Consider the following 14,423-nt stretch of genomic DNA (forward strand, 5'->3'; position numbering starts at 1 on the left):
GAACGGGAAGAACCCCACACGAATAAATAAATAAACAATGTCTTGGTTCATGGATAGCTTGCGCTCACTATAAGTGAAGACTGAGGGAGGACTTGCTATCCATCTTCAAATTTTGTTAGAGCTACAGGAGCTACACGTACTGAGGGTACAATTACATTTATAACAAAAAATCAATAATAAATTAGCTAACGCCTTTATTCATCAACAGAATTTGGCTTGACCGTTTAGCCCTGACCAAAGTCCCCTTTTGGAAACTAGGGGAAGCAACCCTTAGCCACTCACAGTAATTTTAATTGGCAAACAGAGAAGACAGTAAACTACCGTCATCTGGGTGTCCCTTGGTGTTGAAATCCCGAGTTTCTGAGGAACTCTTGATTGTCGGTGCCAGTTCGCCACTAAAAGAAGTTCCTCTAATCGTGATTAGAATCGAATTTATAGTGGCCTTTCCTCGTGTGACCTAGAATCATGATTGTAAGGGCCATTTCCACAGAGCTATATAGACACCCGTTCAATAATAATAAATGGAATAATTTATTTTAATTATTTTTCTTGAATAATAATAATAAAAGTTTATTTTTTGAATAATACTAAAAATAAATTAAATTTGTTTTATTTTATTGAAAACACTTTTTATTATATTGAAAGAAAGACGCTGAGGTTTTCGATCCTACTTTGTGTAGATATTACACTTAACCATAGCAGGATTAAAATATAGATGAGTGACCCTTTACCCGTCTTCTTTAACAGTCGGCTATATCCTTTAAGCGTGAACCTTTATATGGAGGTGCCGCTAGCTGCTAAAGCAGCGTGTTCTTTTGAAAATGGCGTTGCCTTGTCGTCTGCTTGTGTCTGGGCTTCCACGTTTGTCTCCGGCAGCGAAAGTTTCTAAATGCTATAAACTTTGCCGTTTTCACACGAAATGTTATTTTTCCAGTCGAAAACCTGGAAATAAAGGGTCACTTTTGGAGAAGTACCAGAGTGCAAAACAAGCATGTGAAGGTAAGATGGTCTCTTGAGCATGATATGTTTTGGATTTGATGTGCTCACCAGAAGGTGGACATCGGACGATCGATTGGATTTTAATGAATCTGATCAGGAAAATCAGTGGAATATCATAATCAGCACAGCTTTAAGTTCTTTATACCAGTGGTAAACTAATCACGTGTAAATATCGAAAATTACCGATTGTCTTTTTTTAGTTTATGTAGGAATAGAATACAACTAGGAAATACTCGAATTAGTTAATATTAGCTAGCCCTGTCTCTCTCTTTTTGAGCAAGGCTACAGAATTGCAGAACTAGGTGCCGCCAAAAATTTCAACGAATTTGAAACTATATTGATGGCCTATGATTTTTCTCCTGTGCATTGACTATATGAATGACGATCTCTTATTTTCGCACCTCACTTCTAATGCAGAAATTTTCTGACTATTGCTTGCCTTTTCTTTTGTCAATGGTTCTCTAATATTTCTGTTTCTCATTATAGACTTCCATTTTGAAACAAAGATTTAGAAATGTTTGTTACTTATGCTTATCCCTATGCCTGCCATCCTTAAATGGTAAGAAGAGAACTGGTTATTTTTAATGTAATGGAAATGCAGAGAGATCTGTCTTCTTGTTATTCACAAAACAGATGTCCTCATTTCTTCTTACCTATGATAATATCTAAATCCTGAGATGAGGTTGGTATCACCTTATTTTAACATTTACTTCCATCCCCCCCCCTCCCTTCAGAAAATTTGCTCTTGTCTTTGATCCCAAACATTACTTCTTTCTGAAGAACGATGTTTCTGTCTATAACCTTGCTCACAGATGGTAAAATACTTATTGATTCCATGAGTCCAAGGATTAAATAATACTGAGAATGTGGATCTGCAACAAACATTTAGATTTTGTTTCTCGAGATATGCACTAATTTCCAAAGGTGGAAAGAGTGGTGAAAATAGCATAGCCCAGAGTTTTCTACAACCTGTTAGATAAGCTTGAAGTTTTGGTTGCTCAGTCATTGAATTCAAGCAAATTTTGAACAAATTTAATTCTGTATGTGTATACATGATAGATACATAAATGCATAGGTTGGTGCTGTATAATATGTTAGACCCATGGGTAGGCTAAGGATTGAATAAATGCAAAACACTGTTTTAGACCAGACATGGTCTTTGCAGATCACCTCGGCTACAGTGGAATTTAGCCTACAGCCTCTGCTAGCCAGTTTACAAATATTTGCATTTGTCCTGGGAATGTCATGCCTGTTCTAATAAAATCCCAGTCAGTTCAACTGGAATATAAATTCATAGCATGTTTACTCATCCTGGTTACAATGGCTGTTCATCTTAGCCATGTTCATTGTATTATTCTATGACAATAATAAAATCTTATATAATGAAATTTATGGATTTTATATTTATAATTCATGTGAAATCATTGAAATAAATTAGTCCACCAGAATTCAAAAGCTATATACAAACATTTTATGGGCATTGGAATAGTTAAGTTAATGACTTCACAAGAAAAGATCTTCATGATGGCACTCATGGGGCATCACCCCTAAAGAGAATTGAAGTTGCCTGTGAATGTAGCAAGGTATTTGGGTTTCTTATTAATTCTAGATTAAGCTTTGTTGCATAGTTCATAAGAGATGCTAATACTATAACAGATTGAATACTTAATGATAAATGCTTACTGTACTGTTTTCTGTTTCATGTTGTATACTTAGTCATGTATTACAGTATCATCAACATGTGCTTTAAATCTGCCATACTTCAAAGTTCAGACACCCCATGGAATGTACAGTGGTAATAGGGATCATTACATAACTAGTTGGTCAGTGATTCATTGGTCGGCAAAAACTAAATTTAGCATGGCAACCACTGGTCTGTTAATTAAATTTGTTAATTTGTAATGAAACAGTTGCTTTATTTAAGCCTCAGTTTCTTAGCAGGACCATCCATAATGCTCTAATCTAATGGCCACAGGCCTTGGTTGGCAATGTGGTTAGCATATCAGCTCTCCTGCCAAGAGGTTGTGGGTTCAAATCCTGCCATGGGCATGGATGTTTGTAATTGTCCCACTACTCTTTGTGGAAAGGGAATCTGCAATGCTACCACTTTTTCTTGCAGAAGGTTTCACTCCCAAAACAAATGAGGTACAAGAGAGTGACCACATGGCATCAGAACGTCACGTGAATAACTAACTAACCTAATGGTCCAGGGTTCAAATTCCTGTTAGTGCTATGCTTTTACACTCCAGACATGGCACTGATGTGCTTTTAGGTCTTTCGGCCTCTCAACTTCTGAATTTCAATTTGACATGTTGCCACAAATACTTTCCATGTTTATTGGAAAGAAAGAAAAAAGAACTTATTCAGTCTAGCAGATAACATCTGTCCTTTTTTTTGTTCTTTGTTTCCAAATTAGCAATGGCAAAGTCTACAGAATCTGTTCTGACTATTTATCCTTCGTAAAGTGTAAGATGCTGTTCAAGTATAACAGCTGCATCTTGAAAATTCACATTTGATTTATGTACTGTATTATCATAAGTAAGTTAGAAGAACAATGGTACATTGTGCCCTTCGATTGGAAAAGGCCCAAGTTGACTCTCGTTGTGACAAGACGAATCTTTATATGTTTTTTTTTTTTTAATTGGAAGTGAGTTTGCCGATCTGTTATGGAGGTAGCAAGGTTTTCTCCCAGAAATTTAGGTTTTTCATCCTGCATGCAGACAAATTAGCACTGAGAAAACACACAATTTACAGACAAAAAATACTAGTGGTGGTGGGCAGTAGATGGCATTGATATAGATGATGATGGTAATTGCAGTGTGCTGGAGTTAGTGGTGGAGACAGAGAGCTGTAGAGTAGGTGCCCTCCCTTGATGAGTCATTTGACTCCTTGGAGGTGTCACATAATAATTATAATAATAATGAAATTTGATGGAAGTTTTTTCACTAGGCTATGCTACCAATTATATATTTGGTTTAATCCTTTATTCAAGTGTAAGCAAACAAAGTTTGCACCTGGAGTATTTTGGACTGGAGAAACTCATGGTAAAATTGGAATAGGTTCTGATCACTTGCCTTAGAATCTCCCATAATGCAAAGCACATCTCCTTGCGGACCACTACCCAGACCAGTTTTGACCAATAAAGGTCGAAACCTGTATGGGTAGTGGCCCTTCTCTTAATGCATAGCATTACACATCTCTGCAAGGAGATGTGCTTTGCATTATAGGAGATACTAAGGCAAGTAATCAGAACTTATTCCACCTTTACCACGAGTTTCCCCAGTCCTGAAAATACTTCAGGTGCAAACTTTGTTTGCTTACACTTGGATAAAGGATTAAATCAAATATATAATTGGTAGCATAGGCAGAGAAGAGGGGATATGATAGAAACATTTAAATTACTAAAAGGTTTTTATAAGATTGATGCAGGAATGGTTCAGCTGTGTGATAGAAGAATTTTTTAATAGAAGATAGATGGAGAATTCTTTAAGGAAAAGGTTTTATTAGATTGATGCAGGAGAAATGTTTCAGCTGGGTGATAGTGATGGAAGAACAAGAGGTCATCCCTGGAAATTAAGGAAAAGTGTGATTAACAAGGGTGTGAGAACTAGGTTTTTCTTCTGGAGGGTGGTGAATGAGTGGAATGCATTGCCTGACTCAGTTGTGAGTTCTTCCCATGGAGATCCCCATAATAATAATAATAATATTTTCGCAATGTTCAGAAACAATGTTTGCAAAGGTTTATAAAGGAATTAACACACAAAGAAAGTTGGCACACAAAAAAAAAATTAACAGAAAATAGCACTAGAGATTTAGCAATGGTGTATTACTTCTGTAGAAAAATTGCAGAGTTTACATTATCTACTGCCACTTATTTTGCACTGGTTTCTTTAATTTCATAATTCAAATTTTTCGATCTTGGAAGACAGTGAATTTATGATCATTCTTGTTTAAATTTATGTAACGTTGTGTAACTTTTTTTCTTTTTATCTTTTTTCCCATTTTGGTGGGGGAAAAAATTAGAATGTTTCCTGCATATTACATGACTAGACATGTAATTCTATTGTTAGCATATCAGCAAAGCAAAGTTATACCGGAGTATACAGATTGTGTTGTGTACAGTTTTTTTTTAAAACAATAAGTACCAGTACTCATTCTTTACTAACAGGAAAAATTGATAAAAAAATTAAAAAGATATTGCTATTTCATAGTGTGATAATATTTCGGAATAAGAACAGCAAATGAAGTATATAACACGCATGATTTATTAAGCATAAATGTAATGTACAAATATACAAAAAAAAAAAAATAAAGTGTGTATTTTTTTTTTTTATTATATGGCAATGAGATATTTGCCAAAGCTTCATGTGCCAAATATCTTAACTGACATAGTGAAAAACATAAATTTAATTGAATAAACCAAATGTGTAAACAATTACTGATTATTGCAAATCTCTAAATGTACTGTATATGTATGCCATACTGTTGTCGTGTATCCCCCCCCCCCCAAAAAAAAGCAATATATGTGTATTTTTAATCCTGAGGATGATCCTAATATTAGGATCATCCTGGTATTACAGTTCTGCTGAATTGCATCCAGCATTCCTCTGCTTTCAGTTAAACTTATAACATGAGAGATAGCTGCTTCACATCCATTCATAATCCAACTGGAACCTCATTAGACCTGCTTCTCCTTCCATTTCATCTATCTCTGTTCACTGTAATAGCCTAGCCAGCAAAGTGTAACACTTTTAAGCTTCCTTATATATTAAATGAGAATGTACTAGTTGCTTTAGCCATAATTCTAACCAACCCATCCATCAAGTGTTCTCTAAGGACTATAACTCTATTATTATTTTGGTAACCTTTATGGATTCAATAAACATATCATAGGAGGCCCACTCAATCAGCAACATATCTATCATAATGAACTTTGAAGTTATTTAAACTACCTGCATGCACAGTGCACTTCTACAATGCATTCTACTTACAACCTTTCACATACAAATCCACTACTGATACCCTTCTTCACCACATCTTTATATAATTTCCAGGGATAGCCTCTCATTCTTCCTGTCTTAACATCCACTCATTTTATAATTCCTTCTGTATTAATCTGATAGAATACTTTAACTAACTTGAAAGGTCTCTATCATATCTCCTCTTTTCCTCCTGTCCACCAATCTCTGTAATCCACATTTGCTCAGATGCTCTTCATAACCAACACTCCAGAGTTTTGATATCACTTTGGCCATTCTTCTTTGGACCCTCTCTAGTGTTTCCACATCACAGTGAAAACTAGGTGACCAAATCTGACTAAATTAGTCCATATATGGTCTGACCAATGCCTTATGTAGAGGCACCACTACCTCCTTATTGCTACATGTCAATGCACTTTTTATCATAGCAGCAATACAATGTGCCCTCAGGACTTCAGTTCACTGTCTACCATCACTCCAAGATCCCAAATCTCATCCACTTCCTAAGTACAGCTTCACCAGTACAATACACAGCATATTAAAACTGCAACCCCCCATTGATTTGTCTGAACTAAAAGTCTATTCAAATCTTCCTGTACAGAATTAATATCAGCACTACTCCTGATCAGGGCTGTGCCAACCCGAGGGTGAAAGGGGTACACCGCACCCGAGCGGCATTTTATGTAGCTAATATCTAATTTGGATTATACAATGCAGTATTAGGGGCAGCCAATAAAAGTTTGCACCCAGGCAGCAAATACCCTTGCCGTGCCCCTGCTCGTGATAATTCTAACTTTGCAGCATTGACAAACATTTGAAGATTCCCAGTATCCACACAAAATATTATTAACAAATAAGTTAAACAGTAGGGGCCCAAGAACAGAACCCTGAGGCATGCCACTCGTCACCTTTCTTTTTTGAGACACTGCTCCATCATACACAACTTGTTGGTATCTTTCAGAAAGCCAGTCTTCAATCAATCTAAATAATCTGCTATCTAATCCCATTTTCTGCAGCTTATACACCAATCTGTTATGTGGTAATTATCAAATGCCTTTACAAAGTCCAAGAAAATCACTGTATATGAATCTCCCTTATCTAACACATTTGTCACCTTATAAAACGTAAGCAAATTGCTAAAACAAGACTTGCTCTCCACAAATCCATATTGACCATCATAGAAAATCTTATCCATCAACCCAATCCTGTATTCTATTTCTAATTAATTTTTCCAACATTTTGATCACAATTGCACATATACAGATGGTCCATAATTGGATATTTCTGTTTTTGTACCATGCTTGTGGAGTGGTATTATTTTGCCTTCTTTCTGCTCCTTAGAACCTTCCCCACTGCAAGACTTTAAATAACCAGTTCAAGGGCATGGCTAACTCTTTTGCACATTCTTTAAAAATATGTGGTAATATGTCATCCATTCTCACAGCCTTATTAACAGCTAATCCAAGCAACACTTGATACACCTATGATTCTTTCACCTTTAATTATCCTACATATTGCACAGCATCATTCACACCACTATGATATACACTGATGAAGTGTTCATTAAATACTTCAATTATATCATTTGCTATAGTTACTCTGCTACTATAACCCTAATGATATTCAAAAATACCATTAGGTTCTTTTTCTCCTTATTCACACTCATGTCACTAATGTGCTATAGGTTCTGTAAGTGGGATTGATATAAAAAAATACAAAAAAATGCTGAGTTGTCAGTTTATTAGATAAACCCATTTAATAGTGTGAACAAGCGAGCCATCAGAACCTTGATACACTAAAGTATATTGACTCTGAGTTTCTATGGAAACAGGGAACAGCTGGATTAATTCCTGCAGTTCCATCAAATTTGATAGGGTGAACTCTTTCATGCATATCTTGTTCCATATTATCCCAGAACTCTTGCTTTATTGACACTGAAGAGCCTCTGCTGATATTAGTGCTTGTATTGTTGTAATTAAACATAATGGATCCATGTGTTTGGGTTATCATGATACCCTCCTTTTCTCATGAAATAAAAGAACTGGAATTCATCATCTCCATGTGACCTTTGTCTAGTACTGCTATTCCTTTGCCCATCTTAGCTGTAGTTACTTTTTTTGTTGTTGTTGTTGTTGGACCTGGTATAGTACCCTCACTGATTGTCTGCTGTTACTCCTTATTTGAGTCATAGTAGTAGAGTAAGTTTAAAATTGGACTCAGTAAGTGCTGAGAACTGCTATTCAGTTATAATAGTATTGTTGGTAGTGCCAGAATTGGAGGAGACAGTGCCCATTGAAGTATAGAAAAGGCACATTTTCTATTCTTCGGTGGGCACTGTCTCCTCCAAACAGGGAAACTATGGAATGGAATGAGGAAAATATCATTAAACAATATTCATGTTGGAGATTTAATAGTATTGACAGCACTAATAAAGGATCAGAAACTAATTTTAATGCTTCAGATATTTTGTCAGGCACTGAGACATCTTTAAGGAGTATAAATAACACTTGTAACACACACACAATGACAACATAATGCTCAATGAAACACGTGATTATGACTAAAGGCCACTTTAAACTAACAGCTGGTGTTAGTTTATTTTCACAGTATTGATTACAACACAATGATAAAATAATTAATATTTATTAACTTATTAGCTGATATTTTTCTAGTATTATATCCAGCATCTTCAGAGCACAAGAACAGTTTGTTATAGTATCTAGGTGGTACACCCCCTATGGGCATCTGTAGGTGTCTAGTATGTAAATTGGGACCCCCGATGATTCACAATTCCCAAATTTTGGGACATTTTTTTGCATCATATTTGTTTAAATATGGTTGATTTCTTAGTGCTGCTGCAGATTTGAAAAAACAGTTTTTCTTTTTTAAAACTATAATTACTGTGATGAGCATGGTGATTTTCTTCCAGAAGATCCTGTTAGTGGTCCAGTCAATAAATTAAAAAAAAGAAAGACTATTTTCGAATCAGCAGCACTCAGAAATTCAACCAAATTTCAAGAAATAAGATTTCAAAAAAACTTCCAAAATTTGGTAAGATTGTCAGGGGTCCCCCCAATTTACATCCTCATCCTAGGATGTCTACAAATATCCACTCATGGTATCATATTGTCCTTGTGTGTGTGTTAAGAGTGTTATTTATACTCCCTGAAGATATCTGTCACTGAGACAAAATATTAGAAGCATTAAAATTAGTTTTTAATCCTTTCTTACTGTTCTGTCAATACTCCATTAAACCTCCAACATGATGTTCTACCAGCACTTAAGCCTTAACATATGGAAACAGTATTCCACAACTAAACAGACTTAGGGAGGATTAGCAGTTCTGATAAGAAGCAACATTTGGAGAAAAGAAACTGACTTTTTCAGGATGCTGTGGTAGCTATAACTCTGATATGTTTTATGCTAGAAGAAATAGATTAATGTTGTTCCCTAAAAAAGGTTGTGCCTTTTGATACTACTGGTATCAAGGGCAGAAGATTAAAGGTAAGATCAGATGGAATAGATTATATAGTGAAACTTTTTTTGTCCTCAAGCACGCTACTGTACGCATAGAGGAATTCCAATATAAGCATGTGCACTAACTTTCCTTTGTATAATGTATAATGTCTTAAGATACTTAAGACGAAATATCTACATATTATTAAAATTTAATTACTGTGGTATGTGTGGGAATTTTTAGTTGGAATAGATTATTTTTTGAGAATTAAAGCAGGACTGGGTTCTGTAGAGAATCTACTAGGTTATCTTCCTTCCACTGGAGCAGCATTTCCCAAACCTTTCCTATGATGGAACACTTCACAAATCCTGAAATTTTCACGGAACACCTTGGTTATTTTGTAATGTATTAATTAATTATAATAAATTTAGTTTAATTCTTTATCCAAGTGTGAGCAAACAAAGTTTGCGCCTGAAAATATCTTCAGGACTGGGGTAATGTAGTACAACATCGGGCAACTCGTAGCAAAGGTGGACCAAACTAACATCACTCCTATCTCAGTATTTCTCATAATGCAAAACACATCTCCTTGCAGATATGTATAATGTTATGCATTAAGGAAAGGACCACACCTAGACTAGTTTCGACCCCTATTGAGGTCTCCTCAGTGGGAGACCTCAATAGGGGTCCAGGCCCAGAAGTGGAGATACCAGGCAGAAGCAATGGCGAGGTCATCTTTACCTATAGGAGTTGCCAATGTGTTTTGCATTATTCTAGAGGAGTGATATTAAAATGGGATCTTCTTGATGTTCCCTGAGAAAAAATGTGTTCAGAGCGCAAAGATCAGGGAGCGATTGGTATATGGTAGATCCTGATAAGTCAAGATGGTTACCTGGTTCCAACCAAGAACATCATCCTTATCTTCGATACATCTCAAATTCCAACATCTGTAAAAGCAGGATATCTCAATTCTCCTATTAGGCTGTACATTTGTAATCCACTGAAATGCCTTAAATGTCAGAAATATGGGTATGGTGACAGCATAGAGCATGATAATAAATCAAGCTCTGGGAAAAAAGGGGGGGCTAAAATGTGTCAACTGTCACTGAGTTCATCCAGCTTATTCCTCATACATGTCTGAATTAAAAGAATGAAAAATAAATACAAAAGATAAAACAGAACAAAGTATATCATATCAGGATGCAAAAAGGAAGCTATCCACCACCATCACATCTATCCTGAAATCTTATGCTAAGAAGGTAACAGTTAAGAAAATATCAATAATAACTCAAACCCATATGTCTATTCCACCATCTGATAATTTCCCCATAATTGAACTTTGTGATCATAAGTGATTCTCTTTGCAGTGTGAACTTGTACCACCTATGGTGGAAGTTTATTTTTCACTTGGTTAGACTATAATAAATTTAGTTTAATCCTTTATCCAAGTGCGAGCAAACAAAGTTTGCGCCTGAAAATATCTTCAGGACTGGGGTAAGGTAGTACAACACCGGGCAACTCGTAGCAAAGGTGGAACAAGCTAACACCCTTGGATAAAGGATTAAACTAAATTTATTATAGTCTAACCAAGTGAAAAATAAACTTTCAACATCTTTCTCTAAATCCAGAATAAGTTAATAAAAAGGTGGCAAACCGTTTGGCAACTCCTATAGGTAAAGATGACCTCACCATTGCTTCTGCCTGGTATCTCCATTTCTGGGCTTGACTCCCACTGAAGAGACTTCAATAAAGGTCAAAACTATTCTGGGTATTGGCCCTTCCCTTAATGCATAACATTATACATATCCACAAGGAGATGTGTTTTGCATTATGGGAGATACTGAGATAGGAGTGATGTTAGCTTGGTCCACCTTTGCTACGAGTTGCCCGGTGTTATACTACCTTACTCCAGTCCTGAAGATATTTTCAGGAGCAAACTTTGTTTGCTCACACTTGGTTAAAGGATTAAACTAAATTTATTATAGTCTAACCAAGTGAAAAATAAACTTTCAACAAAAGGATTAATTGTTAATTTAGCTGATTTTTATTATTAATTAATAATTAATTAAATATCAATTAAACATAAACATCATTAAATTAATTTGTGCTGATTTTCATTTGACATATCCCATTCTGATCACCAAAAATGTATAATATGATTATAAGTACTTACGAGTGAATGCAGACTTTTTCTCCTGTCTGCTGGTAGTTTTCCCTTCCTTTTGTACATCCTGGAGATCGCTTTGTAGACTGGAGGTGGATGAATCCCTATCTGTTGCATCACAAATACCTTCAATAAGAGATTTCTTAATACCAAAATTAAACAAAGTCCCTTTCTCTTATTCATATTAAAATTAAAATCTGCAGGCCTATTACTTTTAAAATATCACTACACTATGGTTTCGAAGCTCTCGCTCTACAATATGAACTTGCGAAGAAGGTATTCAGTATTACTAGATTTGAGAACCAGATGCAGACTACCTTGATCTTCAATTTTAATGGAAAAATTTTCTTTATACTTCCTTGCTGATTGGTCACTAACATTTGCAACACAGTTGTTATTTCTTTCAGTTTTGAGAACAGAGGATATGCCGTCCATTGTTGTAATTAGCTTGCAGGCAATTTTTATGATCGGTCATAAATAGCGGTATTCTCTTTCTCGATTGTCGAAAGGTTTCTACATGTGAAAATTAATGATAATTCATGAATATTTCCATGTTTAAAAATATACTGCTTGGTCACTGACATTTGCTACACAGATGTCGTTTCCTTCAGTTTTGAGAACAGAGGATATGTCGTCCATTGTTATAATCTGCTTGCAGTAAATTTTTATGACCGCTCATAAACAGTGGTATTCCCTTTCCCAAATGTTGAAAGGCTTCGATGTGTGTAAATTAACGATTCACAGATGTTATTAGGCTTTCTGGGTCTGAGCTTTTCGACATATTCACCATTATTATTCTCCTCAGAATATTTCCACTATAAAATATTTATTCATGAAAAATGCTTAGAAAACTGAAACTACAAATTCCAGGAGAACTTCTCGCAGAACACAGTTTGGGAAACCTTGCCCTGGAGAATGGTGAAATGATTATTATAATTCTAACAGATTCTACATGATGTGATTATGCATCATGTAGAATCTGTTGTGATGTCTTACTCTGCACATATTACATAATATTACAAGTCTTACTCTGCACAATCATGATGTGATTATGCAGAGCAAGACTTGTAATATTATGCCTTTCATTTTTTTTTCTTTTCTTACAATCGAGAATAATTACAGTAGAATTTTAGAAATTACAAATCAACTTTTGAAAAATTCTAATAAACAAAAAAATATTACCTTTAAACATTACAATATTTCTTTTTTTTTTTTATATTCCCTTACTGTATTAAAAATACACTTAATCATATTTAATATTTATGAATGTGATTTATTTTGCAGTTGATCTTCCTCCACCTGAAGTTAATCCTCATGGTGTGTTTGCAAATAATGAGCTTGATTTGTCTGATATTGAAGTCTATGGTTTTGACTATGATTATACCCTGGCAGTTTATAAGGAATCTCTACATTACCTCATTTATGATTTAGGTCGTGAGTGGCTTATTAATAAATTTAAGGTGTGTCTCTTGTTTTGTGACTAATTCTTATATTATGGTAGTTAACCCCTTTGTGTGGATAGAATGATTGAATCTTGTAAGACATATTTTTTGGAATAAATTTCTTATTAATTAAAACTTATTTTTTTAAAGTAAGCATTTGATTTGTTTTTTGGCATTACATTTAAATATTAAATTGAACATACCTAAATAACATTATGATGTTTGTTTTCAACATTTTAAATTTAGATCTCTCCATGTCTTTCTGTTATGTTTGCTAGTTGAGATATTATCTGAAATTTTACAGACTGCTTGCAGTCTGTAAAATTTTAAAAATTGCCTGCAATTCATTTTGGATCCCTGAAATAGAAATGTCTTTAAATCAGTGAACCTGTTGAGCTGCAATTTCATCTCGGGAAGTAAAAAAAAAAAAAAAAAATTACCAAGTCTGGGGAATACGGATCAATTCAGAACTATAGCCATATATTCTTGCTCCAGAAACGGTTGCACACACGGTCTGCTAGAGCGTTATCGTGGTGAGGAAACTTTCTATTTGTTTTCAGTGAAGATCTCTTAAAACTTCTGTGATATTCTTAGTTGACAGTTTGACCTGCAACTCCTTCACGGTCATAACCTGGACTCACAGAATACTTAAGTTTCAATACTCAGTGTTCAATTATGAACCTAGAAAACTACACAGAAATCAATGTTCTTTCATAGCTTCCTCTATGAATGCTGTTCTGTTTGTAACATTACAAATGGTTGGAAAGAGCTAGGTTCAAATCCCATGCAAGAAATTACATACTCTTCAAACGAAGGTGAGGTGGATTTGGATTGGCTGGTCTCGTATGGATGTGGTAGGAAAAAAATCACCGATGGGAATTCAATACTCCTTCTGAAAACAAGCAGGCTAGCCAGAGAACACACACAATTAACAGACACAATTGTTTTTCAAAGTTCTGTGAAATTTTAATCAGTTTACAAGAAAATTTAATGCACACTCTTAGCTCTTTCATGTCACTCATTTAGAAGATTACTGAGCAGCTAAGCGACATTTGCACATAAACACTGTCATGTGATGCTCAAACTCATAATAAAGCAACATACTTAAAGAGTAGTAAATCATATTACTAGTTGTGTGTGTCTCCCTTTCAGCCAGTTCAAGAAATTTTAGTTAGCACTTTGTAGTTTTCATTCCATCCCTGCTGAGATAATGCAGTTATTAAACATCTCATCCTTCATATGTTATTGAGCATAACTTCATTAATAATATGTTACTTTAATTGTTGTGAATGAGTTCAGTTTTTTTTTTTTTTTTTTTTCAAATTTTTTTTTTCCTTGATAATGGTTATATACAACTAAAGTAGTAGTAGTGGTACGTGCAT

The 14,423-nt window shown here is 34.9% G+C and overlaps 1 protein-coding gene across 1 annotated transcript in view; it reads left to right on the plus strand.

Annotated features, from left to right (window-relative positions):
- The first annotated feature begins 821 nt into the window (after positions 1 to 821).
- The window catches only part of Nt5c (5' nucleotidase C), a 112,187-nt gene continuing 98,585 nt past the window's right edge, over positions 822 to 14,423 (plus strand). Inside the window, exons 1-2 of the mRNA XM_090414152.1 lie at positions 822 to 999; positions 12,884 to 13,059. Coding sequence (XP_090270278.1) covers positions 822 to 999; positions 12,884 to 13,059 — 354 coding nt within the window. The remainder of the gene's footprint in view (positions 1,000 to 12,883; positions 13,060 to 14,423) is intronic.

The sequence above is a fragment of the Typopeltis vanoorti genome, chromosome 24, assembly GCF_054136105.1.
Source record: "Typopeltis vanoorti isolate ZY-2024b chromosome 24, IOZ_Tvanoo_1.0, whole genome shotgun sequence".
Classification (NCBI taxonomy): domain Eukaryota; kingdom Metazoa; phylum Arthropoda; class Arachnida; order Uropygi; family Thelyphonidae; genus Typopeltis; species Typopeltis vanoorti.